The following is a 27,713-nucleotide window of genomic DNA, read 5'->3' as shown; positions in this document are numbered from 1 at the left end:
GCGACGGCGGCCTAGTCGGCGGCGGCGGCGGCGGCGGCGGATCCGATCCGACGGCAGCGCGAGACCCGGCCCGGCCCGGCCCGCCTTTCGTTTGTCGGCCTCGGTGCCGCCCGGCCCCGCCTCCGTGCTCCCGATCTCTCGACGCCGGCCCCGGCCGCCCGCCCCCGCCGCCACGATGATGATGATGGCGTTGAGCAAGACCTTCGGGCAGAAGCCCGTCAAGTTCCAGCTGGAGGACGACGGCGAGTTCTACATGATCGGCTCCGAGGTAGCCCGCGGCGCGCCCTCGCCCCCGGCCCGGCCCCGGCCCCGCGGGCGGCGCGGCTGCGGCCCGGGCGCGCGCGTCCCCATTCATCCCGGGCGGGCGGGCGCGCGGGCGGGCGGGCGCGGCGCGGCGGGGCGGGGCGGGAGGGGCGGGGCGGCGGCTCCGCCCCGCGCCTCCGCCGCCGCCGCCTCCCCCGCGGCGCGCCCCCGGCCCCCGGCCCCGGCCCCTTCCGCCGAGGGACAGGGTGGGTCGGGGAGGCCCCCTGCGCCGCCTCCCCGCGCGGCCGCTTCTGGGACCCCGACCCAGGACACGGGGGACGGGACCGACGGGAAGTGGGGGCCGAGGAGGATGCTGGCCTGGGGCTTTCGGCGGCCTCTCGGACCCTGGACGAGACCGGCCCAGGCGCGCCGAGCACCGAACGCTTCGGCCCGACCCTGGGTCACCGCAGGGGAAGGACCCGGACTAGAGGTGGCAGCGGCACGACTTCGGTGTAGGAAAACCCTGCCGGGCTCTGGTTCTTCCCTGGGAGCCTGTGCGAAACAGATTGCTCTTTCAGGGGGCCTCAGATGATGGCTTTTTTGTTTGTTTGTTTCTTTTTGTCTGAAGACAGTCACCAGCTCCTGCTTTCACTAACACTTAGACCCGTACTCACAGACATTCAATATAAATACTGTCAGACAAAACTGATCTTTTTTCTCTTTTCCCACTTTTTGGGTCACACTCCGCAATGCTCAAGGCTATACTTTTGGCTCTGCACTCAGGCATTACTCGTGCTTGGGGACCATGTGGGATGCGGATCGCACCGGGTCGGTCACGTGCAAGGCAAACGCCCTACGTGCTGTCCTAAAGCTCTGGGTTCCAAACTGATTTCTAGCACTGCTAGCTCTTCCTTCCTCCCCGCCTCCCCTGCCTTTTCCTTTTTTTCCTCTGTTCCCCTCCCCTCCCCAGTACAAATCCGATGCGATATGCACTTACTAAGCAGTCGAGGCTCCCTGAGACCAAGAGGTGAGTATGTGGATCCTGGAGAGCTAATAACCAAATGCCAGGGAGTGGGGCCTGGGAGGTGGGGGCCCTGAGTTCAACCTGGCCCGGTGGCATCCTCATCCCAGCACCTCCAGGCGTGGTCTCTCTAAAAACAACAACAAAAAAATGTCAGAGGTTGCCTTTTCTTGAAGCAGTGTTCAATGTCTTATGCCCAAATTTCATACCATTTCCCTCCCCCCCATTTTTTGCTTCTCTTTTTTTTTTTTCACAATAACAGCTTCATGAAGGCCACCGAGGCTTTCTAGACCCCTTATAATTCTGGCTCGACTTTTACTTGTGTTTGATGATCAGACCAATGTCAGTACTGTCAGGACTTAAGTATAGCCATTTTCACCAGATTTTTAAAAATTTTTTGGTTTGTTTTGCTTTTGGGTCACACCTGGAAATACTCAGGGCGGAAATGCTCAGATCATACTACTGGCTTTGCACTCAGGGATCACCCCTAGCATTGCTTGGGGGACCATATGGGATGATGAGGGTCAAAGCTGGGTCGGCTACCCTCAAGGCAAGCATTCTAGTGCTGTACTATTCCTATGGCCCTATCACAACCAGTTTTTTTGTTTGCTCAGTTTTTTTTTTCTTCTTTTTTGGGTCACACCCAGCGATGCTCAGGGGTTACTCCTGGCTCTGCACTCAGGAATTACCCCTGGCGGTGCTCAGGAGACCATAAGGGATGCTGGGAATCGAACCCGGGTTGGCGCGTGCAAGGCAAACGCCCTCCCCGCTGGAATATCGCTCCAGCCCCTGTTTTTTTTTTTTTTTAGGCGATATAGAATTTCTGTTTTGTTTATGTTTTGGGTCTTGGTACTGTGTTTGGCATATGGAATACATCACGGGGAGCTTGCCAGGCTCTTCCGTGCGGACGAGATACTCTCGGTAGCTTGCCGGGCTCTCCGAGAGGGGCGGAGGAATCGAACTCGGGTCGGCCATGTTGGCTGCGTGCAAGGCAAACGCCCTACCGCTGTGCTATCGCTCCAGCCCCCCCTGTTTGTTTTTTTAAGGAGGAGGTTTGTGCCAGATCAGGTAGTGCTTGGGGAGGGGGAGCATGTGTTAGGGTTAGCCGCATGCAAGACAAGCACTGTTACTCCTATGCTTTTTCTCTAGCCCTACTAGCTTTTCTAAAGAAGGGCAGGATGCATTCTTTTTGTTTTTGGGTGACTCCTTTCTGTGCTCAGGATTTACTCCTGGCTCTGTGCTCAGGGATCACTCCTGGCAGGACTTGGAGGACCATGTGGGGTGCCAGGGATAGAACCCAGATTGGCCACATGCAAGGCAAGTGCCCTACCTGCTCTCTTTTGCTCAGGTCCCAGTGTTTTAATGTTAACACACAAGTGCAGGAGAAATGGAGCCAGTGCTGTTCATTTGCCTTAGTGCAGAATGATCCTCTTGGCTTGGCAGGCACCTGTCTAAATGTGGGCTATGAGAGGCAACTGAGGAGTTTCAGTATGCAACTTGGGGGAGGCTTAAAGAAACCCTCATCTGACCCATAGTCAGGAAGAGCAGTGGCCTTGATTCTGAGTGGACAGCAATTTATTTCTTAGCTGGAGCGCATTAAGAGGAAGCATGTGGCAAGGTGACCAGACTGTCAAGAGACCTGGTTCTAGGACCGCTCTACATCCCAGTCACAGCTCACATGTCTCATGAGAGGCTTTGATGAAGTTCATCTTCAGCACAGGTTTTAGTTTCTGTAACACTGACTCCAGTCTTCTCTTTGAGTCCCAGTGAGCAGAAACAGTTGTTTGTTTGAGACCCAATCTTTAGAGGATCCTCTGGGCATAGTGACCAGAGAAGCGGCATTGCAATGTACCCAGCACCTTTAAGACACAGAGGTGGAGGGGTCAGCAGGGAGATGGGCATATCCATATGGGCAGTACATGTGGGACACTATTCTGCCTTAGGCTGGCAGCCATAAGTTACCAAGCCAGAGAACAGCCGGGGCTTCCTATATGCTCGCCAGTCTATACCTTCATTTTACACTGCGGAACCCAGGTACAGAGAGGGTAAAGATGGTTTAGGGAAAACCCAGGAATGGGAGCCCAGGTCTTCTAAATTCTAAGACTTAGAGAATGGTCTGGGAGTTCTGGAGCCCTGCTGAACTACAGTGTGTGTGTGTGAGGGAGTGCGTATGTGAGAGTGTGTGTGTGTGTGTGTGTGTGTGTGGCGGGGGGAGAAAGGGCGTGGAGGAGGTGCATTCTTGTCACTTGCTTTCAAAAACCCAGTGGTACCTCTCCCCTTGGGTGGGAAGGAACGTCACAGAAGCCAAAGAGCTGAAAGGCCTTTGTGCTTTGTGCGTGACACACAGGCCACTCGCTGTGTGTGCTCTTCTGCTGTACTGCAACACTGGTTTTCCTTGTGGAAATCTTGTGTCTTTGCAGAAGCATTTTTATTGACCACATATACCATGCTACAAAGGTAGATGGGAGTGATAGGTGTGAAGGTGGGGTGAAAGTTAGTCGCGGAGCACTTGACATGAGTAAGGAGGCCCCTAGAGAGGAGATGATTCCCAAGTACGAGTGGAGCCGGACCCCTGGGCGACCTTCCCCTTGAATGTGGTACAGTGATCATTTTGGGAAGGTCAGGGAGGTAGTAGGGACGTCTTTATAAAAACATTAGCACACAGTTTCATTTCATTAAGGAAGTCATATTTGAGTATTTGGCACAAGTCAACTGAAACTATTGTTCGGGGGTTGTAATGATTTATGTAGCAATCTGGTGATTGCTGATAAGTGCTTTTTAAACTCTTCGGAAAATTCCTTTGGTATTCCTGGTTGGGGTTTTGTTACTAAACAAAGCAACAGGGGCCATGGGGGAAATTACCCAGCATCTGGTTGAAATTAAAGGCTTTTTTGGTGTTTATTGCCTCGTAAAAGTATCAAAGTCCTGTTCTTAAGATAAAAGAGAGTCAAAGAGGCTTTATATTTCTAGAAAGTGCCAGAGATCCCTATTCCCAAATCCAAATCACTGCCAGCTTCTCAGTGCACTCTGGGGGCTTCTTGTTGAACTCAGGGGCCCTCCTCTCATGCATTGGTCAGGCCTTTTGGGACCTCAGTTCTATTGTCAGGATGCAGATGTTATTCCCCCCGCATAGAAGGGCAGATGGGGGCCAGATGTGCACTGCTGTTGAACCCTCGCTGTCAGCAGAATGTGATTTTATGGAGGTCTGTTTGTCTGACACTCGATCCAGTGGAACCTCTATACCAGGATCCCCCACTTCCGTGTGGAGACCTGACCCTCATAATGAGCCTTCTTGCTTTACTCATAGGTGGGGAACTACCTTCGTATGTTCCGAGGTTCTCTGTACAAGAGGTACCCCTCACTCTGGAGGCGGCTAGCCACTGTGGAAGAGAGGAAGAAAATAGTTGCATCGTCACATGGTAAAAAAACAAAACCTAACACTAAGGGTGCGTCTTCACGAGGGTTTGTAAACCTGTTTCAAAACCACTCGCTTATGTCATGAGGATAAAACGTTTTTACTCCAGAGTGTCTTCACTGCTGCCCATGACCTTAGTGCGCCAGGGAGCATCCCAGGACCAGAGGCGCCACCCGCCTGTCCGAGGGCTCAGGTAGCCAGTGGTGGTCCTGGATCAGCGGGAGAGGGGCGTGAGCTGGGACGGCAGCAGATGCGGTGAAGACAAGTTGGTCTCAAAACGTTTTTGGAATGCTGTGATGCTCTGCCATCTGCTGTGGGTGTATTGCCATCGTCACCCTCCATGCGGCCCGAGCGGCAGGTGGTGGCCCCCGCGCCCACTTGCCCTGGGCTTTCACCGCTTGGCTTCCATCCCCTCGTCCTCCATTCTGGCCATGGTGCGCTTGAGCGCGTGTGCATGCGCCCTTCCTCATGCCGAGGCGTGCGTGGGCATGCTCACGGAGCGCCCACCGTGTGGCAGCTCTGTGCAGGGTGACAGGCTGCTTTTCACACACCCAGGGGCCCGACCCACCTCACATTGGGGACAGTCTTATCATCAATTGGGGTCTGGAGGTGCCATGACTTTGGCTGGTGGGGACACAGCTTCCCACTTGGCAGTGGCACCTTGTAGAGAGCTGCCCTGGGCCGAGGTGAAGATTCGCCCAAAGTCCTGTGTGCGTGCGTGTACGAATGTGCGCGCGTGCGTGAATTCATATGCGCGTACATGCTTGTGCGTGGGTGCCTGTGTGAAGTCTGTTCGTTTGATTGTACCTGTAGGTGTTGCTGTGGTCTTGTCCATTGTGGGTGTTGTAGAGGTTCTTTTAATGCAGGAGCCAGAGCTTTTTCCCCCCTTTTAAATCTGCTGCTGTAACATTTCCAGTCCCTCGCTTCAAAAAGTCTTTTTTTTTTTTTTTGCCCTTTATCTCCACCCCTCGGTAGAGCATCAGTCACTAACGCGTGAGCTCTCAGCTTTGCTTTCCCCTCTGCAAGCTGCTGACTCTTCAGCCTCGTGCTTCGGAGACTCTTCTCCTAACTGACTGTTTTTCCAGGAGAAGCTGGGCTGAGCCTCCAGACAGGTCACAGCTTTTGGCCGAGGTTCCCCAGAAGAGCTGTGGGTCACGGGGCCTACGATCTGTCCTGCTTCCCAGAAAGTGTGTGTTGCCTGGCGCAGGCCCAGAAATTGGTGTTCTACATGTAGCAGCTGTTTGCAACTCTCTGGGCTCTTGCTTTAAAAGAAAAATCTTTTCCATCTCTCATTCCATCTCTCCACTCTGCTTCGTGTCGTGATTGCAATGGTGTCAGACCTCTTCCCACTGGTGGTATTACTCTGGAGCTTTCCTTGTGCCCTCACTGGCCCCATGGGCCGCACTGTGCTACAGTTGTCCCTGCCGTGTGTACTTCCTCTGCCCGGAGCCAGGGCGCTCCTGACAAATTAGTTCCAGTCCTAAGGGAGTGTTTACTTAGTAGGACCTCGAAATCAAGGACTCAATCCAGACTGCCCTTTTGGAAGAGGCCAGCATTCAGCAGTAGTAAGGTCGACACCTGCTTTTCCCACCTCCTGCATGCGAGGACCTTGATGTGCCGCATTGACTGGCTATTGCTGCCTCGGGACCCACCAGAATGATGATGGGAGCGGCATCTCTGTTGCAGATCACGGTTACACCACCCTGGCTACCAGTGTGACCTTGCTGAAAGCCTCAGAAGTGGAAGAGATTCTGGATGGCAATGATGAGAAGTATAAGGCCGTGTCCATCAGCACGGAGCCCCCCACCTACCTCAGGTAATCCCAGGGGGCCAGGGTGGGCCCCCACGACACTGTGTCTTTCTCATGCTCTGCTGTGAACTGTGCTGAAGTTGAGCTGAAATACTTTTACCCACTGTGCTTACAAATAGCCTTATCCAGGTTTCTGAGTTTCTTCTCTATCTTTGGAATTTCTTAGAAGTATAAACAGAGACCTGGATTCTGGAGAGTTGATAGGAATGCTTTGCATGTGGGACTAATCTGTTAGGAAAATTAGTGGCCCTGATAAACTCAAAAGAAATCAAGATGTAATTGCATAGGCTTAGAGCCTTTACACAGTATTTGTTTGTGGGTTTTTTTTTCCCTTTTTGGCTCACACCCAGCGATTCTCAGGGGTTACTCTTGGCGCTGCGCTCAGGAATTACTCCTGGCAGTGCTCAGGGGACCATATGAGATGCTGGGAATCGTACCCAGGTTGGCCGCGTGCAAGGCAAACGGCCTAACCGCTGTGCTATGGCTTCAGCCTAGTTTGTGTTTCGTTTTGTTTTTGTTTTTTTTTGCTTTTGGGGCCACACCCAGCAATGCTCAGGGGTGCCAGGAATTGAACCCGAGTTGGCCATGTGCAAGGCAAACGCTCTACCTACTGTACTATCACTCCTACACAGTAGCACTGTAGCACTGTCCTCCCGTTGTTCATCGATTTGCTTGAGCGGGCACCAGTAATATCTCACAACAAATTGTGAGACTCGTTACTGTTTTTGGCATATCCAGTATGTCACGGGTACCTTGCCAGGCTTTGCCGTGAGAGCAAGTTACTCTTGGTAGCGTGCTGGGCTCTCCGAAAGGGGCGGAGGACTCGAACCTGGGTTGGCCATGTCGGCCATGTGCAAGGCAGATGCCTTACTCCCTGTGCTTTGCTCCAGCTCACTCCTACACAGTATTTATTGAAACTAACTGGGAACTAAGTAGAAAGTGGCTGTGTTATACAAAGAGTCTGCTCATTCAGATTTATCAGAATCATTTGGTTACCCCAGTAGGTAGATTGGGAAAAGGGTGACTTATACCAGAAATAGAGCAAATAAATGGCTGGAATGATAATACAGCAGGTAGGGCATTTGCCTTGCACATAGCCAACCCAGGTTCAATACTGGCATCCCATGTGCTTTTCAGAGCACTACTCAGGAGTGATTCCTGAGTGCAGAGCCAGGAGTGACTCCTGATCATCACTGGGTGTGGCCCCAGAACAACAACAGGAAACCAAAAAAAGATAGGGAACACTCTTTGCCCTTGATGTAATTTTTAAAATTCAAAGTGAAAAAAGAAGCATCTGGCAGCATAGAGCGTTGAAAGTGCATGACAGAGATGGTGTAGTCGCGGGGCTGTGGTGGCAGATCACAGCCTGGCCTTCTGTGAAACATGACATCAAATGTCTTTTTGTTCTCTAGCCCGTTAATTTCGCCTTAGGGAGTTTGTCCTAAAAAAACAACAACAAGAGCTTTTCTTTGTACAGAGATGTCTGTTGTAGCATTGTGAATAATCATGGGAAATACAGTCATCAGAACTTTCCAGTCCTTTTGGGACAGGCCGAGTGAGAGAAGCAGCAGCTACCTGAGGGACTCGGCCTCCTCTGAGGCATCTGTGGTACGGAAGAATTCTCTCCCGTGTCTCTTCTGTATCCCTCTTGCATGGCCCTAGATACAGTTCCCGAGTGACGTGTGAAGAATCCCTATATTACACTCTCAGCTCTCAAAGAAACGTGGCAAGTATGTGCACAAAAACTCAGGGTAGAGGGTTAATTTTCAGAGTGATGTGGTTATGGAGAATCATTTCATCCAGATTTTCTCTCATCTGTGCTCTTGGATTGTTTTTATACTAACCTCCCCCCCCCCCCCCCCCCAAAAAAAAGTGGGCATCCAGCCTGGCCAGTTGGATGTGTGCTCTGCAGATTCTTTCCCCCCAGGGATGGCTAGACTTTCCTGGGGAAGTGGCGGAAGCAAATTGTGTACACATGGATGGGACTTTCAAGTCTGCACATGTCAGCAGTAATCTTTATGGGGTGGTAAACACTTTCTTGATGATCGTGTCATGTGAAGAACAGCTGAGGGAACAGTTGCGTATGGGGGGGCGGGGGGACGGGGTGGGGGGAGACCTGTGAGGGGAGAAGTGCTCCTCACACAGGAAGTGCCTTCCACAATCCAGTCAGCCTCACAGGAGGGCCAGTGCCTCTGTTCCCTGTCACCCATTGTCCCGCTGAGGCTTGAGGCTCATGGGCAGGCCTGGTGGCAGTGGAGGAAGGTCACTTGACTCAGCTTCCCATGTTCTCTGACCCTGTCTTTACGCTCACTCTCAGGCAACATTTGTGACAGCTACTACACAGAAGGGCTTGGCAGAGTGGCCGAGGCCTGGAACTGAGACCGCCTGTGGAGAGGAGGTCAGACTCTGGGGCCTAAAGGAGCCTCAGTGTCCACATTTGGAAAAGCTGAGTGTGAAAATGGGCAGTCTAGACCTGTGGTTTCCAAATATAGGCCCAGCCACACCGGCATGGTCCTGGAATTTTTTTTGGGGGTGGGGGGTTTGGGTCACACTTGGCGATGCACAGGGGTTACTCCTGGCTCTGCACTCAGGAATTACCCCTGCTGGTGCTCAAGGGACCATATGGGATACTGGGAATCGAACCCGGGTCGGCCGCGTGCAAGGCAAACGCCCTACCCGCTGTGCTATTGCTCCAGCCCCGGTCCTGGAATTTGTGAGGAATTCATCTTCCTGGGCACGCCCCTGAGACAAGAATCACTTGCTTGAGGAGGGGCTAGGAATTCACTGCTTCATAGTTGGCTCTGTGTGAGTTTTTGGTCAGGACTAGAAGCTGCCAGGTAAGTTACCTTGGAAACCTGGGCCCCGTAGCTTCAACCCAGGTTAGTCCCACATCCCCTCTTTCCTCAGGTGTCACTTAAGGTAAAGTTGGCCATAAAAGTCCTGCCTTCAGCAGCTGTAGCAAGAAGGGTACTGACCCCTGCCCCTCACCCCTTCAGCAGGTTTTCATTGGCCAAAAGTCAACTGCAGCAACACCACCGTCTGAACTGTAGCAGATGGTTGAAGAAGACTTGTGCGTGTTGGGAATATGAGGGTGTGTCATGCCCTGGCCCTACCCTCATGTTGCTCACAGGGGAGGCTACTGTCAGAGACGATAGTGGGAATTGGGGCAGTCTTGTGTCTTAGATACCCGCTGAATGCCTGCATAACAAAGCTTTTGGTGTTTTTCTTGTAGCAAAATCCATCTGTGATTCAGAGAATGAGCCCTTTATAGGACCTGGTTACTTAAATGGCTTTGAGCATCATTTCCTAGAAAGCATTTAACAATGGATCGTCTTAATTCTACTGTCCTAGAAGCCAGGAAACCAGAGCCACGCCCCGGATGGGCCCATTCATCTAAAATAAGTCTGAGGGCGGAGGTGATCACACAGGGAGATCCTGTGTGAGGCCCTTAGTTTGGTCCCTGGCACCACTGCCAAGGTGTGGCCTCCAAGTCTGTATCACCAGTCCGACCATATCTCCCTTCACGTCAATGAGGAGTCGCTGGGCCCCCTGTCACTTGCTCATGGAATAGGCCACCCTGGGTCAGAACCCTTTGTTCGCATCTTTTCCGCCCCAAGCGCTAGACCTGCCCGTGCCCCTTCCCTGCTGCCACCAGGATTCTTCCTGCAGTGCCCCTGCAGGGAAACTCAAGTCAGTTTCAAAGGGATGTGGCATCTCTGGAACCAGGCCTAGAACTTTCTTTGACCTTGTGACTGAGACTCTTGGTCCTCTTTTCCTGACCTCAGCGCCTCTTGGCAGGTGCTAGGAATCCTGCAGGGGTTGGGGTGCACAGAGTCCCCACGAGAGCGTGGAGCCCTGCAGGGGCCCAGTGGGTGCCCAGTGAACGTGACGCCCTGTGGCTGTACTGGGCTGCTAAACTGATGCAGTGTTTCCCGTGTCTCCCAGGGAACAGAAAGCTAAGAGGAACAGCCAGTGGGTGCCCACCCTGCCCAACAGCTCCCACCATCTGGACGCTGTGCCGTGTTCCACAACTATCAACAGGAACCGCATGGGCCGGGACAAGAAGAGGACCTTCCCTCTGTGGTGAGTGCGTGCCCTCAGTCCCCCTACCTCCCCACAGCGTCAGTGCCTTCTTCCCCAGGAAAGTGCTTCCACTCTTGCCTCCCGGGAGCTGTGCCCACCCTGCCCGGTGTCTGCTCTGCTTTGCCTGTGCTCGCCTCGCCGCGATGTCATTTCTCCAGCACTTCCCAGGGGTTTCCCGGGGGTGCTCTGCTTTAGACTTTTTCCCTGCCAGCTTTAAATGCCTTCTGTGTCACTTCTGTAATGTTACTCTCTTGTGGCTGCTGGCCCATGTCACCACAAACTGGGTGGCTTTTGTATTCTTTTTCTGTGCTTTTCTTTTTAGCTTTTGGGCCACACCCAGCTCTGCGCTCAGAGAAAACTCCTGGCAGGCTCAGGGACTGTCTGGAGTGCTGGGGATCAACCCCAAGTCGGCCGTGTGCAAGGCAAACGCTTTACCCACTGTACTATTGCTCTGGCCCCAATGCTTATTCTTTTAATATTTCTAGAAGTCAGTTTTTCCTTGGGCCACAAAGTCTTAACCAGGCCATGCTCTTTCTATGACTTCTGAGGGGATCCTGCTTCTGAAACTTCCTGCTTATGTTTGCTGTGGGTGTTCTTCAGCTTGGGGTTGTATCATTCCAGTCTGCCTTTGTGGTCAGCAGTGGCCTTCTTCTTTGTATGTGCAATTTCCCACTGTTTATCTTTCTTGTAAGAACACATGCTGCAATTTAAGGCCCCTGGGATGATCTCTATGATTGTTTTTGTTTTGTTTTGGGGTCACACCTGGCAGTGCTTAGAGCATACTCCTGGCTTTGCTCAGGGATCACTCGTGGCGGTGCTCAGGAGCTCACGTGGTGCTGGAGGTTGAACCCTGGGTGACTGTATGCAAGGCCAGTGACGTAGCTGCTGTCTTGTGTCTGAAAATTTCTTGATTTAATCATATTTGTAGAGGTTTTTTTGTTTGTTTTGCTATAGAAGCTAATTGTCACGGGTTGTCAAGGGTTAGGGTATAGATGTATTCTGGGGACCGTTTTTCCAGTCTGGCCTTTGGCCCTCAGTCTCATGCCTAGCTCTCTCTGTTAGATCCTGCCTGCAAGTTTGACCATCCCAGGACCCAGCTAGTCTGTCTGTGCCTGTGTTCAGGCTACAGTCATGACAGGTTTCCGTCTCTTCATACCACAGAGCCAGTCTCAGCATGTTCTGTTTGCTCTCCCTGCATCTCTGTCTGTGGCAGCTCCGTTCTGTGCCCTGGAGACCCCCGCTGGCTAGGATTCTGCTGACTTTGCCATTCATTGGCAGGTCTCTAGTAGGATATGGACTTTTCCCTTCCAGCCAGGTGTGCTGCCTGTCACCCGTGGTACAAGAGACTCCTTGCGCATAGGGACCCACAGTGCCCCTTCGCTGACTTTGTTGCCACTCTATTTCCAGCTTTGATGACCATGACCCAGCTGTGATCCATGAGAACGCATCCCAGCCCGAGGTGTTGGTCCCCATCCGCCTGGATATGGAGATCGATGGGCAGAAGCTTCGGGATGCCTTTACCTGGAATATGAATGGTATGTCAGCCTCTGGTGTCTGTCTGGCCCAGGCGTAGCCACCGTGTGAGCAGTCCCTTTGTCATCAGTCAGAAGCTGGAACCTGAAAACAGCATGCAGAGCATCATGGCCTAGATTTTGAGGATGTGAACTCTCAGTCCAGTTCTGCTTTTGCCGCTGTTTGCTGTGTGCTGCGCCGCAGGCTCTTTTTTCTCGAGTATGGGAAGCTCGGTGTGATGTGTGATCTGCCCAGCCACCTGACTGGGTGCTCAGTCCGCTCAGCCTCCTGCCCTTTGTGCATCCACCCTATACCCCTGTCCACCTCCATCAATTCTTCTCAGGGATCAGTAGCTGATTGCACCCAGCCTCTGCATGCAAAGCAGGCCCTCTGCCCTCTCGAGTTCTCTTTCTGCGACATTTAAAAACAAATAACAGCTTTGGGGGCTAGAGAGATAGCACAGCGGGTAGGGCGTTTGCCTTGCATGCGGCCGACCCAGGTACGATTCCCAGCATCCTATATGGTCCCCTGAGCACCGCCAGGAGTAACTCCTGAGTGCAGAGCCAGGGGTAACCCCTGTGCATTGCCAGGTGCGACCCAAAAAGCGGAAAAAAAAAAAAAACAACAAAAACAAATAACAGTTTAGAATCACCAGAGTCTCACCACCCTAAGAATATTTTTAGTTTTGCGTTTTCCCTTTCAATTACTTTCACATGTTAAATAACACCATTGTAATTATTGCATGTGTATAATTTGGTTCTTAAGTATCTTGCTGGTTTCTTTGGTCTTCCTAGAGAAATTAGGCTGCTTTGCCAGAAGCCTAAGTTCAAGGACTTCCACTCAACTCTGAGAACCAGGCCTGAGAGCCGGATTGCTTATGTTTAGGACCTGTTGGTTAGCTGAAGAAAGGAAAATGGATGACATTGTTAAATGGAGTCGTGGGTAAGGGAAGCTGTAGGAGCTGTTAGGAAAATGTTAGGCGGTGGGGGGTCAGAGAGATAGGACAGCTGGTAATGCTCTTGCCTTGCATGTGACTGACCTGAGTTCAATCCCCGGCACTTCATATGATCTCCCAGCTCTACTGAACTGGTCCCTTAGTACTGCCAAGTGAGGCGCGTGCGTGCGCGCGCGCACACACACACACACACACACACACACACACACACACACACAGAGTACACATGGCCCAGTATGGAGCTGGGAGGCTCATTGTTATATAGCCTGTTGCCAACAGTGTTGCAAACTATCCACTGTATTGCTCCCCGCTTGTTTTAGCTGACCACTGTCCCGTTATGTATTTGGTCATCACTTTTTATTTCGACTCTTTGAGGTCAAGGAGCTTGTTTTTACTATTTCCCTCCCTTCCTCCCTTACTGACAGTACTCAGGCTTACTCCTGGCAGGGCTTGGGACCATCTGGAATTCCAGGGATTGAACTCAGTCGACCATTCTCACCAGCCCTCTTATAGTTGTGGTTTTTTGTTTGTTTTTTGGGCCACACCCAGCTGTGCACAAGACTTATCCTTGCTCTGCACTCAGGGATCAATCCTGGTGGGGTGCGGAGACCGTGTGGGACGCTGTGTGGGATGCCGGGAATTGAACCTGCATTAGCCACAGGAATTGAAGCTGGGTTAGCCACCTGCAAGTCAAGTACCCTACCTGCTATACTATTTTTCCAGCCCCAGTTGCTTTTTGTTTGTTTTGGGTTTGGGGGTGGGGGATGGTACCCAGAGTTACTTAAGATTTACTCCTGACTCTGGGCTCAGGAATGACTCCTAGAGGATCCCTAGAGATTGGAAAGCTGTATGGGGGGCTGGGGATTGAACTCAGATTGGCCTGGTGCAAGGCAGATATGCCCTATCTGCTGTACTATTCTCTGACCCACCCCAGTTAGTTTTCTTAGAGTACTCATGCAACCTGGCCCAGCAGAGAGCATTGGTTCAGATTGAGTGAGTACTTATATTATCTTTTATTAGTTGGGTTTTGTTTTGGTTTTGTTTTATTTGAGGGGCCACGCCCAGTGATGCTCAGGGATATTCCTGGCTCTGCACTCAGAAATCACTCCTGGTGGTGCCTGGGGGGCCATATGGGATGCCAGGGGTCAAACCCGGGTTTGCCATGTGCAAGGCAAACTCCCTACCTGCTGTGCTATCTCTCCAGCTCCTGTCTTTTTTTTTTTTTTTTTTTTTTGCTTTTTGGGACACACCCAGCGATGCTCAGGTTACTCCTGGCTCTGCACTCAGGAATTACTCCTGGTGGTGCTTGGGGGACCATATGGGACCATACCGCTCTGGCCCCAGTCTTGTTACTTTTCACACATAGAAAATTTCTCCTTTATGTGTCTGTATTTATCCGCTCTTCCCAAAAGGGATTAAAGGCAACTTAGATAATGATATATCTAAAAGATATATAAAAGAATAAAGAATAAAAGAATAAAGGAAAAGAATGGTGAGGAAGAACTGTATCGAGGGGAAAATGAGAGTAGGAGATTGATGGGAGTCAGCACGTGGTTTACATTACCAGTGCAGCAGGCTCCCCTTCGGTCAGGACTCTCAGCATTTCAGAAACAGGCACACAGGATCAGTTCTAGAGTTCTCGCTGTGGTCAAGAAGATGCAGAATCACACATAATAATAAGGTGTTGGGGCTGGAGTAATAGCACAGCAGGTAGGGCATTTGCCTTGCACACGGCCAACCCAGGTTCAATTCCCAGCATCCCATATGGTCCCCCGAGGACCGCCAGGAGTGATTCCTGAGTGCAGAGCCAGGAGTAACCCCTGAGCGTCACCGGGTATGACCCAAAAAGAAAAAAAAAATAATAAGGTGTTGATCTTCCAAAAAGACATAACAGTTTGTTAGGGCCACACCTGGTGGTGTTGGAGGGTAACGTCACACCTTGGGAGACCAGGCAGCGGTGAGGATCTATTTCAGTTCTCCCACTTGCAATGCATATACTTTAGCCCTTTGAACCTCCCCAGCTCAAGAGAGAGCAGGGTTTCTCCTGGAAATCTTAATTTCTGGTAGAACTGAAAACTGATAGAACTAAAAAAAGAAATGAACAAAGTCACAATTATGTAGAGGCTTTGACATCCTTTCTCAGCTACAGATAGAAATACTAGACAGAAAGTCAACAAGAGTATAGGAAATTAACATCATCATGGACCAGGAGCATCTCATCATTTCTAGAACATTCCGCCCAAGATGACTGCACATTCTTTTTTTGGTTGTGTTTTTCTTTTTGTATTTTTTGGAGGGGTGAGTGGCAAACCCAGCTCAGGAGTTACTCTTGACTCCGCAGTCAGGCATTGCTCCTGGCAGGCTCAGGGGACCACATGGGGCACTGGAAGTTGAACCCAACTGGCTGCATACCAGGCCAACACCCTACCTGCTGTACTATTGCTCCGGCCCTAGACTGCGCATTCTTTTGTGAGTCCCTGTGGAGAGTAAACCATATTAACCATATCATGGGTCATGCAGCAAATCTTACCAAATTTAAAATATTATGTGTTTTCTTACCAAAATGAAAGTATTTGCAAATGAAATAACTTACAAACAAGTAACCTACAGCTTAAAGTAGTAAATCAGAAGGAAAGTTTTAAAATAAAGATGGACTCATGGTCAGAACAATGGTTCAACAAGAATGGCACTTGCCTTTTATGTGGCCAACCAGGGTTCAGTCCCTGGCAACATGTAGGGTTCCCCCGAGGCTCACTGAGGTAATTGCTGAGTGCAGAGCCACGAGTAAGCCCTCAGCACTGCTTTTTGGTGTGGCCAAATAAATAAATAAAGTAAAATATAGATGGACCAAACTGAAAATGTACTATCCTAAAATGTGTATAATACAGATGGCATAGTGCTGACAGGTTAAATTATAGCACCAGAGTATTGCAAATGAAAAGTTCCAGATGAATAATCAATATTTCTATCTTGGGAACCAATAAAGAAGAACAAAAATGAAACCAGAACAAGCGGAGACAATATGTGGAATGAAAAGATGAGAAATAAATGAAATTGCAAATGAAAGCAGTAGAGAAAATAGTGAAACAGTCTTTGGAAAGATCAAGGAGTTGGGATATAGCTCACTGCAGCATTCATGCCTTACATGTGTGAGGCACCAGAAAAAAAAATGAAAGGGTCAGTAAAGTTGACAACCCTTTAGCAAGACTGACAAGAGAAAAATAAAAATTAAAAAGTTCAGTAATAAAATGAACTATTGCTATAGACTGTGCAGATAAAACTGCACTGCACTGTCCTCCCGTGGTTCATCAAGTTGCTCAAGTGGACCCAGTAACGTCTCCATCGTGAGACTTGTTACTGTGTTTGGCATATCGAATACATCATGGGGAGCTTGCCAGGCTCTGCAGTGCGAGCGAGATACTCTTGGTAGCTTGCCGGACTCTCCGAGAGGGGCGGAGGAATTGAACCTGGGTCGGACAAATCTTAAGACAAACTTCCCAATGACAAAATATACTGTATTATGATTTCACTAATATAAAATCATCTATGTGAATTGCCCTGCGTCATTACTTTTAAGAAATGGTATTCATATTTAAACAGCTCCTGAAATAGAAATCTTCAGACCCAAATTGTTTCTCTGGAGAATTCTATCAGCTGTCTAAAGAACACCAGAGCCACAGAGGTTAAGGTATACAGAGGCTAAGGTGTTTGCCTTGCGGTTAACCATCCCTGCCACTGATAATGTTTCTTCTGCATACCTCTAGGAGTCATCCCTGAGCATAGAACCAGAAATAAGCCCTGAACACTGCAGGAGTAACCTCCTCCCACTTCCCCCCAAAGAGACAGAGAGGAAATGAATAAACTACTAATTTTGTGTACTCCTTTCCAGAAATTAGAATAGGAAACTACACAAAATGTAACACAATTAAGGGCAGGGTGTGAGGAGGGATAGTTCTCCAGAACTGGACCCCTCTGGACTGGATTCTCGAGGCCCCTCTCCTTGGCTCACCGATGGCCATCTTTGCATGGTTGGCCCTGGTTTCCAGGGTGAAAGGAGGGAAGGAGAATACAAGGATGCTGCATCAGCGCCAAAGTGCCTTGGCTTCTTTCCCCACCAGGCATCTCATTGGTTACAGTGAAGTGAACCCGGCCAAGAATTTTATATGGGCCTTGACCACTTCCCCCAAGTGTAGAGGGAAAAGTGCCTGAAAGGAGAACTCAGGAGGGAGTGATTGTTCCAGGCTTCCTTCTTCCTGCTCCCGTGTCCAGGAAGACTTCCCACGCTCATCTCTGACCAGGAAGGTGTCCAGGAGGAAGGGGGCTGGTCACCTGGGCCATGCACAGTCATTTGGCACTTCTTCCTCTCCTTTGGTTTCAGAAAAGCTGATGACCCCTGAGATGTTCTCAGAAATCCTCTGTGATGACCTGGACTTGAACCCACTGACCTTTGTGCCAGCTATCGCTTCTGCCATCAGACAGCAGATTGAGTCCTACCCCACAGACAGCATCCTGGAGGATCAGTCAGACCAGCGTGTCATCATCAAGGTAAGCCGCTCCTTACCCGGCACCGGGGCTTTCCTTAGCCTGGGGTCACATTAGATATGGAGGCTCCACCGAGTCCTCTGCAGAGCCTTTGTGAGGTCCGTGCTAGGGGGCAGGACAGCTGGAAAGGGTCTTTTAGGTAGCAAGTGGCTCAGCTGAGCCCAGAACGGGTCATGGCCAACTTTTCAAATGAGGTCTCACATTCTGGATGCGTTCAGGGGGCACTAAGCGGAACCCGAGTGGCGCAAGGAGGTGAAACCAGTGATGGGCAGAGTGGGAAGCCCACAGGAGCCACTGCTGTGTTTTTCCCATGGTTGAGCTGAGCACATTTTTCTATACCAGTCAGTGTTCCACTGCTGACTTGGAGGAAGATGGTACCTTACCTGCTGCGTTATCGGCCTCATTGAGAAGGGCCGGTCGAACTGGGATTGGGACCCAGGCCTGCCTCCTGTCAGCTGCTTTTCTTACTTGTGTTTTCCTATTGATAAATGGTGTGAAAGTTTTTTAGTGTGCTTATTGACTATATATCTGTTTTGAAATTAGGAAGTGTGATCCTTCAAACTTTGTTCTTTTGAAAATGTTTTGGCTATTTAAGATCCTTTATATTTCAAACAAATTTTAGAATGTTTTCATTTCCCCAAAAATATTGTTGGGATTGTGATAAGGATTATATTGAATTGGTTGATCCCTTTGGATAGTCCTGATGTCTTAACAATGTTAGATGTTTCCAGTCCACGCGCATGAGATACGCTTTCCATTCATTGGCGTCTTTAGTTAATTTTGTTTTTCTTGTCCACACCTGGCAGTGCTCAGGGCTTACTCCTAGCTCTGAGCTCAAGGAATCACTCCTGGTTGTACTGGGGAACCCTTGCATGGTGCTGGAGATTAAACTTGATTTGGCCACACAAAAAGCAAGTACCCTACCCACTGTACTAACACTCCAGCCTCTGCCAAGTTTTTATTTTTCCCCCAGATTATTTACTGTAGTATATATATAAAAAATAGAACTGATATTTCTGTGTAGGCTTTGTGGCTACTTTGATTCTGACCCTGTGTGGTCTGTGAGCCCTGCAGCATCCAGTCACCTCTTAGCCCCCTGCTGCCACAGAGATCTCTCCTTGACCCAGAGCACTTGGCAAGCTGACGGCCTTAAGACAACCTCAGGCCCCTCATCCTGACCCTGACCCCTGGCCATCCTCCTCGCCTTGGGCCTTGGCATTGAGTTAGGGCCCCTCCCTGCCCCCTCCCCCGGGAAACACGTGGCTGCTCTCTCAGATCATTCAGTTCTTCCTCAAATGCCACCTCCCCTGGGAGCCGGCCCGCCAAGCCCTGCTATACCCTCTTTCCTCTTCAGCACTGTCTGTCTCTGCCCTGTCAGCTTGCAGGATCTCTCCCTCGACTGCCCGTCCATGAAGACTTTCTGTCTGGTTTTGCCCCTTGTATCTTTTGCCTCTGTAATTAATTCTGTTGTTGCTTTGGGGGCCACACCCGGTGGTGATGTGGGGCTACTCCCAACTCCATGCTCAGGGATTGCTCCTGGCAGTAGGAGTGAAGGGTTTGTGGTCTGTTTTTTGTTTTCAGGGCCACACCCAGTGATACTTAGGGGCTACTCCCAGTTCTGTACTTGGGGGTCACTTCCAGTGCTGCTCAGGGGACCACACAGTGCCAGGGATCAAAACCAGGCCTGCTGCATGAAAGTATGCACTCAGCCTATTGAGTTCTCCCTGACCTGTGATTTGTTTTTTTGTTTTTTGGTAAGTGAAAGCTGTCATCAACAATTCACAGGAGGGAACCCTGTCCACACAGTACCACCCTGTGTCCAAGAAGATTCCCTCCCATGCCTCTGTGTCGCCCCTGGGGATAGTGGCACCTGCTATCCATTGGGGACTGGTGTGACTTTGTAACACCTGCTGCTCTTGGTCCCAGTGTGCTGTGTGGGCTCCCCACATTTGCTCTTCCAATTCTGTTCTACAAACCCTCATTCCTGTCCTTGCATGGACATTAGCACACAGGAGAGGCTTGACTGCAGAATGGGTCGTGTGGGCCCAGAGGTTTGGAGTTTTATGAACAGGACTGGATGGGGGCCAGGAGAAGTTTCCACACACACTCAGCTCAGAACAGCACCACTGCTGCCCACCATGATTCTTGTGTGAAAGTTGAGCTGAAGCTGAAGTGAGTCAAGAATCCCTGTTGGTGGGCTGGAGTGATAGCACAGTGGGTAGGGTGTTTGCCTTGCACGTGGCTGACCCAGGTTCGAATCCCAGCATCCCATATGGTCCCCTAAGCACCGCCAGGGGTAATTCCTGAGTGCAGAGCCAGGAGTGACCCCTGTGCATCATCAGGTGTGACGCAAAAAAAAAAAAAAAAGAATCTCTGTTGGAATCCTGGGTGATTCCCGGTAACATAAAGGAAAACAGCAGTAAGGGCCTCTGAAATTGCTCAAGTGATAAAACAAGGTTCTGAGTTCATCCCCAACACCACATGTCCCCCGTGTGGCTCTAGTGGCCCCTGGGTACCCTGGGGAGTAGCTCTGGACTCCCTACCATCATCACTGGCTGTGGCCTCTGTCAAGGTAAAACAGCTCAGGGGGCTGGAGCAGTAGCACAGCTGGTAGGACGTTTGCCTTGCACGCGGCCGACCCGGGTTCAATTCCCAGCATCCCATATGGTCCCCTGAGCACCACCAGGGGTAATTCCTGTGCATCGCTGGGTGTGACACCCCCCCAAAAAAAGAAAAAACAGCTCAGCTGAGCACCGTGAGATGGTCATGTGAATGGGCAGGGGTGCTATGGCCTTCCCACATGGCAGACTACTAGACAGGAGTGGACAGAATCTCATGAACATGGTATGGTGTCTGATGAATGCAGACAGATGTGGAACGTTCTTCCTGGGTGAGTGCGGAAGCCCACATTTGGAACAGCCAGGGCTTGTCCATATGGGGGACAAGTCAGTTGGTGAGGTACATGCTGACCCAGGTCCCTGGGGTCCAGCTGTGAACGTCTTGGCCTGGATGCAGCTCACACAGGGCCAGCCTGAGCCTCTTCTGGATGTGGGGGCCCATGAGCAGGAGCTGCCTCTGCTCTCCTCTCCGACTGCCTGCATGTGCCCTGTAGGCTGGCCAAGCTGGGGGATCATCTGTGACTTACTCTAGTCTTGATGTCAAGGACCAGGAGAGGGCCCCAGGATAGCAGCTGGTGAGGGACACCAGTGTCGTCACCTTGGAAGGTCCAGGCCCATGGGGAGGAAAGGCAGGATGGAGATGGTCCAGTTTGGGGGACAGGGCAGTGGGACGGGCACCGTGCTGTCACTTCACGGGCAGTGTGTTGGGGCTGAACTGGAGCCAGAGCCCCTCAGGGCTGTACCCTGTGTGCAGAGAAGTCGCTCTGGGCAGAAGGATGAGCCAGCAAGGTTCCCAGGTGGTGAGTCCTGGGCAGCTCCGGATCAGGCTGCCCAGCTGTCCAGCTCCCTGTGAAGGTCACGAGTCCAGCCCCTCTCACTTCTCTGGTCTGACGCAGCTCAACATCCATGTGGGCAACATCTCCCTGGTGGACCAGTTCGAGTGGGACATGTCTGAGAAGGAGAACTCGCCAGAGAAGTTTGCTCTCAAGCTGTGCTCCGAGCTGGGGCTCGGCGGGGAGTTTGTCACCACCATTGCCTACAGCATCCGGGGACAGCTGAGCTGGCATCAGAAGACCTACGCCTTCAGGTAGGCCGCCTACTCGCTGCAGGTCTGCGCGGATGGGGACAGCTTGCTGCGCGCGTTGGGGCTGGGGCGCTGTAGCTTCGCCCTACGTCTGGTCAGCCCTGCTGGTGGGTCCATCCATCGGGGCACCCAGAAGGGTTCTCAGCTGACAGACTTTTGTTCTCACACAGGTTACAGCCCTTTGACTCAACTTTGGTTCCTCAGCTCCTCTGCTCATTGTCGCGTCTCATTGTCTTTCAGTGGCAAGACCCTGAACCCTGAACCAGACCCTTAATCTGCAAAGGTGGAAATAGACAGAACGTTCTGGTTCATTGGCATTGCTCCTTGAGGGGTAGATGTTGTCTTCTGGGTGGCAGCCCCGCAAACTGGATAAGGGTAGACTGAGTAGTATCAGGGTGCTCTCCCTCTCTTCCAGCCTGGGTGTAGGGGTTCACCTCACCCCAGACTTATTGGCCACATGGGTGGTCATTACTTAGCCACTGAAGCCGAAAGTGGCGCGCAAAGGGGCCAGAGCAGAGAGGTCTGCTGGCTAAAAGAGGACAGTTCATCGAGCTCGTTAGTATGTTTGTGTCTCGGCTGGTTCTCCCAGAGATCCCATGAGACCAGATTTTTCTGACTTCCTATAAAACTGAGCAAGAGAGAAGGAATGATTCAGTCCACGGGCCAGGAGGTGCTGGCCCTGGGAAACGGCTGACCCCCCGGGAGCTGAGGACCGCCTGTGTTCCCGGCAGACAGGCCGAGGTGGCATGTGCGTCACCTCCATCCTCTTCGGTGGTTCTGCTTCCTCCCCAGGCCCACGGCGAGGGAGGAGCCTTGGGCCCCAGATGGTGACCCAGCTTGTCAGGCTCTTCTCAAACATCCGGGGAGGTCAGAAGCACCATGTAGCTCAGGGCTGGCTGCATTTTTGGCCCTACTTAGCCCAGCTGCCAGTTCGTATACTCCAGCACGCGTGGGGTGCACATTTGTGTATGCACGATTCTCCCACCCGCTTCTGCAGCGGCCAGCCAGACAAGAGAGTTGCAGCCCTCTAGGGGTGCTGGGCTGGTATATATGAGTACCTTTTTTGGGCATTAGGAGGGTTTCTGGGCATTTTGCTGCCCAGTGCCCCTGGGCTCTTTGCACTGGTCTCTTGAATGCCCCAGGATGCAGGGACTAGAGCTGCAGCCCCTGCAGGGTGCCAGGCTCAGGATACCCAGGCTCACATGCTCCCTGATGCTTCACATCGCTCCAGGCACCTCCAGCGCCAGCCCACCCCCGCGCTCTCAGTCTCTGTGTGCGAGTTGTTCGTATCTGCCTAGAGAAGGCGCAGGGGCAGCTGTGTCCCCAGGGCCGGAGCCACTGTGCTGCATGGGGCCCCAGCCCCCTCTGACTCGCACAGGCCTGGCCCCTGCCTCCGTCCAAGAGGCTTTTCTGGGCTTCTGCAAGCCATCCTGTCTGTTTCCCTGACTGAGCCCAGCTCTCAGCTGGATGCCTTGTTTGGGTGGAGGTTCATGGGGGAGACAAGTCTGTCCACAAGTCGGGCTGCTAGTGGGCAGGAGGGTCTCCTTTGAGTAAGCAAGAGGAGGGATGGCAGGAGCACCCCGAGCTTCTCAAAAACAACCCACAGCTACCCTTGAACCAGCAGAACCGGGCAGGAGCAGGAGAGATGAGCATGGTGGTGGGCGAGTCCCCTCTGCAGAGTTGCCAGCCCTAGGCCCTAAGCTGGGCATGCAGAAGAAAGGGGGCTCCAGCGACTAGGCACAGGCAGAGGTGCAGGTGTGGAACTTGATGACAAGATTTGCTTGTTTGTAACCTCTTCCCTGAGTCCCCGTTGACATGTACAGTCCCCGCCTCATGGCTGACTACATGGAATTTCGGTGTTTTTGCAGAGTTGTACAACAACTGTCACAGCCGGTTTGAAAATGTTTTTACCACTCCAAGAAAGAATTCCCACACCATATGATCTTCACCCCCAGCCTCAAGTTTCCCAGGCTTGGACAGCCAATAGTATTCTGTGTATAAAAGTTTCCTTCAGAATACTTGGTTGAGATAAGATACTGGTCTTTAGTAACTAGCATTTTAGCTTAGTGTTTTCATGGTACATGCCCTGTGGCAGCTGGACTCAGAGCTTTTTATTTTTATTTTTTGGCCAAGTTCAAACCCAAGAAGACCTTTCACATACAAAACCAACTGCTCAATCTTGAGTCCCATCCTCTGCCCTGCAGAGAAATGTCCTATTTTTATGCCTTACCAGCCTGCCGTCTACTGCTGGGCATTTGCAGTTTGGGTCTATCAGAAACTGTACTGCTGGGCCAGGGCCGTGGGCTAAGTGGAAAAACTTATCCTCCCTCTCACGTTCAAGGCACTGGGTTCAGGCGCTGGAGCAATAGTAGCGCTTGCACACACCAAAGCCGACCTGAGTTTGATCCCCAGCATCTCTTGTTGTCCTCCAAACACCGCCAGGAGTGATCCCTGAGCCCAGAGCTAGTGGTAACCGCTGAGCACTGCTGGGTATGGCCCTGAAACAAAAAAGGCTCTGGGTTCAGTATCTGCCACCATTTGGCTCTCAGTGCTCCACCGAAGGTGACACCACAGCTAACATCCAAATGACATACATACTTGATTGTGTCGTGTTGCTGGCGTGGGGCTGTGGCTGAGGAGTAGAACATGGGCCTCCCATGTGTGGGGCCCTGGGTTCCACCCCTCAGCACTGCAAAAATGAAATAGATGGCGGGACTGGAGATAGTTCAGTGGGCAGAGCACTTGCCTTTCATGTGACCTACCCGGGTTCAATTCCCAGATTCCCATCTCGTCCCCTGAGCACTACTGAGAGTGACCTCTGAGCACAGTGCTAGGAAATAAGCCCTGAGCATTGCTGAGTGTGAGCCCCTCTCCAGGAGAGGGTGGAGTTGCTGTGAATACTAGTACACAGTTTCTGTGTGAGCACTTTTCAGTTCTCTTGGGTGTTGACCTCAGAGTAGATTTTGGGGTCATCTGGTAACTGCGGCAGTTTGGAGAGCTGTCAGTCTTTCTCTTAGCTGCACGGCTATACCTGAGCCTCTCTGGGGAAGGAGTGGTACTCCTTCCAGTGATGTTCGGGGGCTGTGCAGTGCACAGGATCGGACCCAGGTCCTTGGAACAGACAAGGCCACTTGAGCCACCTCCCCAGCCTTAACCTCTCCTGGCCCCTCCTGGTGCCTCCCATCCTGGTAGGGAGAGGGGTGGTCTGGTTTTGCATTTCCTTGAAGACGGTTGAGACTGGACATCTTCCCATGTGCTTTTTTTGGGGGGGGGGGTCACACCTGGAGATGCACAGGGGTTACTCCTGGCTCTGCGCTCAGGAGTCACTCCTGGCAGTGCTCAGGGAACCATATGGGATGCTGGGAATCGAACCCCGGTCGGCCGCGTGCAAGGCAAACGCCCTACCCGCTGTGCTATCTCTCCAGCCCCCATGTGCTTTTTAACCAACTGACTACCTTTGGGGAAATGGCCATTCAGGTTCTTGGTCTGTTTCTCAGTTGGATTGTCATTTCGTTTCTGCATCTTCGGTATTCTTTATAGACCCTAGATCCAGGGCCCTTATCACATTTGCCAGCAGAGTCTCTCATTTTGTGGGTTGTCATCACTGTTGTGACTGGCAGTGCCCCTTGAAGGGTAGAGTTCTCATTTCTTGTCATTACTTTGGGGGTATCAGGGCTGGGAGCCAGGCTTCCTTCCTGCACAGCTATGCTCCACCACTGAGCTGCCTAAAGTGTTCGATTGTCATGTGGTCTGTGTTTTTTCCTCTTATGTTGCTCGTGCTGTTATGACACATTTAGTGTCATACCTAAGAGACCATTGCCTAATGCAGATCTGGGCCAGTGCCACGGACTTGGCACCATTGTCCAGTAAACAGGAGGGTGACGTCTTGTGGTCTCCTCTCCTCCCAGTCATTTGTTTTCCCTCGGTCTCGCTGTGTGGACGGGCCGGCTGCGCAATGCTCCTCAGCTGGCCTGGCCTGTCACATGGGGGTGTCAAAGTGGAATCGCCAAGCATGAGCTCAGGAACATCTCCAAGCATCGACTCTGGGGCCCCACTGACATTGTGGGGTCTTGGGGCGACATGGGGGAGTGGAAGGAAGGCCTGGAGTTCCGTGAGATCAGGAAATGACCCCGCAGAGCCCCTCGGGGAGTGGTGGGGAGTCTCTGAGAGTTCCCCAGAAACCCGAGTCAGGCCTGCCAGCTCCAGGCCCTCTCACATGTTGTTTCGAGCAGTTCCTAATTTAGAACCAACCACTGGAGTGGAATCTTCCCGGAGCCAAAAGGAGGTGAACAAAGGGGCCTCCACTCAGCAGCTCTTGTTTAAATTAAGAGGAAAACATGTTTTGCTCCCCTTGGCGTGGGTTTGGCCCCTCACGGCTCCCTCGAGGTGAGGAAGGATGTTTGGATTTGTGGCCGGGTAGTTCCTGGATTGCCAAACCGTCCCCACTGACTGGAGAACAGCTGTCAGGAGCTGCCGAGGGGGGGTCGGCTGGGGGCCCCCCGTGGCAGGCGCTGCCCAAGTCGGTGGCCCTGGAGTCGCCAGCAGGAGCTTGGCCGCCTACCCAGCTGGGGGAGCCAGGAAAGACCAGGCGGCTGCAGAGTGGCAGCAGCTAGAAGGGGTTGGAGAAGACGGTCTGAGGTGGGAGGACTGTGGGCTCTCCATGTGTCTTCTGGTGTGTGTGTGTGTGTGTGTGTGTGTGTGTGTGTGTGTGTGTGTGTGTGTATTGGGGGGGCGGTGCTAAGGGACTAGGCTGGAGTAGTTAGGGGACTGAGGGTCTGGTCCAGCTCTTTGTCATAGTAAGTAGCCCAGCTTTAACCAGGCTGAGGCAGAGTGGGCTGTCACTGTCCTCCCGCTGTTCATCCATTTGCTCGAGCGGGCCCAGTAACATCTCCATTGTGACAGTTGTTACTGTGTTTGGCCTATCGAATAGGTCATGGATAGCTTTACAAGTCTTTGCCATGCGGGCGATATACTCTCGGTAGCTTGCTGGGCTCTCTGAGAGGGGCGGAGGAATCGAACTCGGGTCGGCCATGTTGGATGCTTGCAAGGCAAACGCCCTACCGCTGTGCTATCGCTCCAGCCCACAGAGTGGGCTAAGCAGCAAGTATGTTGACCATTCAAGAGCAGAGCAGCTACAGCCCCTCCCAGGAAAGCTTTCAAGGACTTGGGGGGACCCCTTGTTCTCTTCTTTGACGTTACCTAGTTTTACTCAGTGCCTTCTGGCCCCAGACTTGAGTGGGCTGCCAGCTCCCCCCTGCCCCCAGGCTGTGATCGCAGCTGCCTGGGATCCAGTTTGTCGGGGGAACCACCTCCACAGCACACACCCCTCCCAGTCTCCCAGACAAGGAGACGCTAAGGCGGCTGGAGCAGTGGCATCCCCGGTTCTGCTGAGCGTCTGCTTTGAAGCGAGGCCCAGGAGGCCGGGGGGTTGGGGGGGGTCTGTTGTTGCCAGGGGAGGTCGAGGCATCTCTGGAGGCTCTGATGACAGGAGCCGTCCTGGCCAGCCCGCTCATGAGTCCTGCTGAGGGGCTGCCGCCAAACACCCAGGCCTTCCTGCCGAGTCCCAGTTCCAGAACTCCAGAGTGGGGGTGGCAGAGCACTGTGATTCTGGGGGCCTTCCTAGCTGCTGCTCTTTGAACCACCCGTCCATGCTCCCCACAGCGAGAACCCCCTGCCCACTGTGGAGATCGCCATCCGGAACACAGGCGACGCTGACCAGTGGTGCCCTCTGCTGGAGACCCTGACGGATGCCGAGATGGAGAAGAAGATTCGGGACCAGGACAGGAACACCAGGTATCTTCCCCAGGGGCACCGTCTTCCGGACAGGGGAGGGACCAGAATTCTCCCCACATGCATCCTGCTTTCTGGGTGGGTTCCTAATGAGACCTGATCACACTGCCAGGGCAGGTGTCCAAACAGGACCACACACAGACCCTACCTAAGGGCTCCTGGAGAGTTGGGCAGGGTGGGGGCGGGGCTCTGAGCCCAAGGCCACATCTGCCTGCCTGCGGGGAGGCAGCTGCCTGGAGCCTGGAGCCGCCTGGACCACAATCCTTTTCCTTCCTTTAGACGAATGAGGCGTCTGGCCAACACTGCCCCAGCCTGGTAACAACCATGTGCGCTCAATGTCCACAGAGCATTCAGAAGACGGACCCTCCTCTTCTTGTTCATCTCTGGCGAGGAGGGAGGCCAGGGGGTGGCCGGGCTGTCCTGAGCAGCAGAGGGCAAGGGGCCTCCCTCGCCACCACCACCCCCACCCTCCCACCCTCCAGGCACCAATCCTCCTGCTGAGCCCCACTTCCCAGCACCCACCGGTCAGGAAGAGGCCTCGTGTGGGGTTGTGCTTGGTTTTTGTATAGGAGCCCCAGGCGGGGCTTGCAACACTTTTTCAATAAAAGGCAACAGGTCATGTTCTATTTCTTCAAGGTAG

At 52.3% G+C, this 27,713-nt stretch overlaps 1 protein-coding gene across 2 annotated transcripts; it reads left to right on the top strand.

Annotated features, from left to right (window-relative positions):
* Positions 1 to 30: 30 nt before the first annotated feature.
* SMARCB1 (SWI/SNF related, matrix associated, actin dependent regulator of chromatin, subfamily b, member 1) lies at positions 31 to 27,692 on the top strand. 2 transcript variants are annotated; one of them, XM_056120732.1, is made up of 9 exons: positions 31 to 268; positions 4,572 to 4,683; positions 6,366 to 6,495; positions 10,435 to 10,572; positions 11,980 to 12,107; positions 17,418 to 17,584; positions 21,096 to 21,286; positions 26,945 to 27,076; positions 27,353 to 27,692. In XM_056120732.1, exons 1-9 carry the CDS (start codon positions 176 to 178, stop codon positions 27,390 to 27,392), a joined length of 1,131 nt encoding a protein of 376 aa, XP_055976707.1. In that variant the 5' UTR covers positions 31 to 175; the 3' UTR covers positions 27,393 to 27,692. The 2 variants fall into 2 exon arrangements, with proteins under 2 accessions (XP_055976707.1, XP_055976706.1); XM_056120731.1 differs by having other exon boundaries at positions 4,572 to 4,710.
* Positions 27,693 to 27,713: the final 21 nt, after the last annotated feature.

This window comes from Sorex fumeus, unplaced genomic scaffold, assembly GCF_029834395.1.
Source record: "Sorex fumeus unplaced genomic scaffold, SorFum_2.1 ptg000043l, whole genome shotgun sequence".
NCBI lineage: Eukaryota > Metazoa > Chordata > Mammalia > Eulipotyphla > Soricidae > Sorex > Sorex fumeus.
The sequence above is the reverse complement of the archived record's forward strand: the minus strand, read 5'-3'. Positions and strand labels throughout refer to the sequence as shown.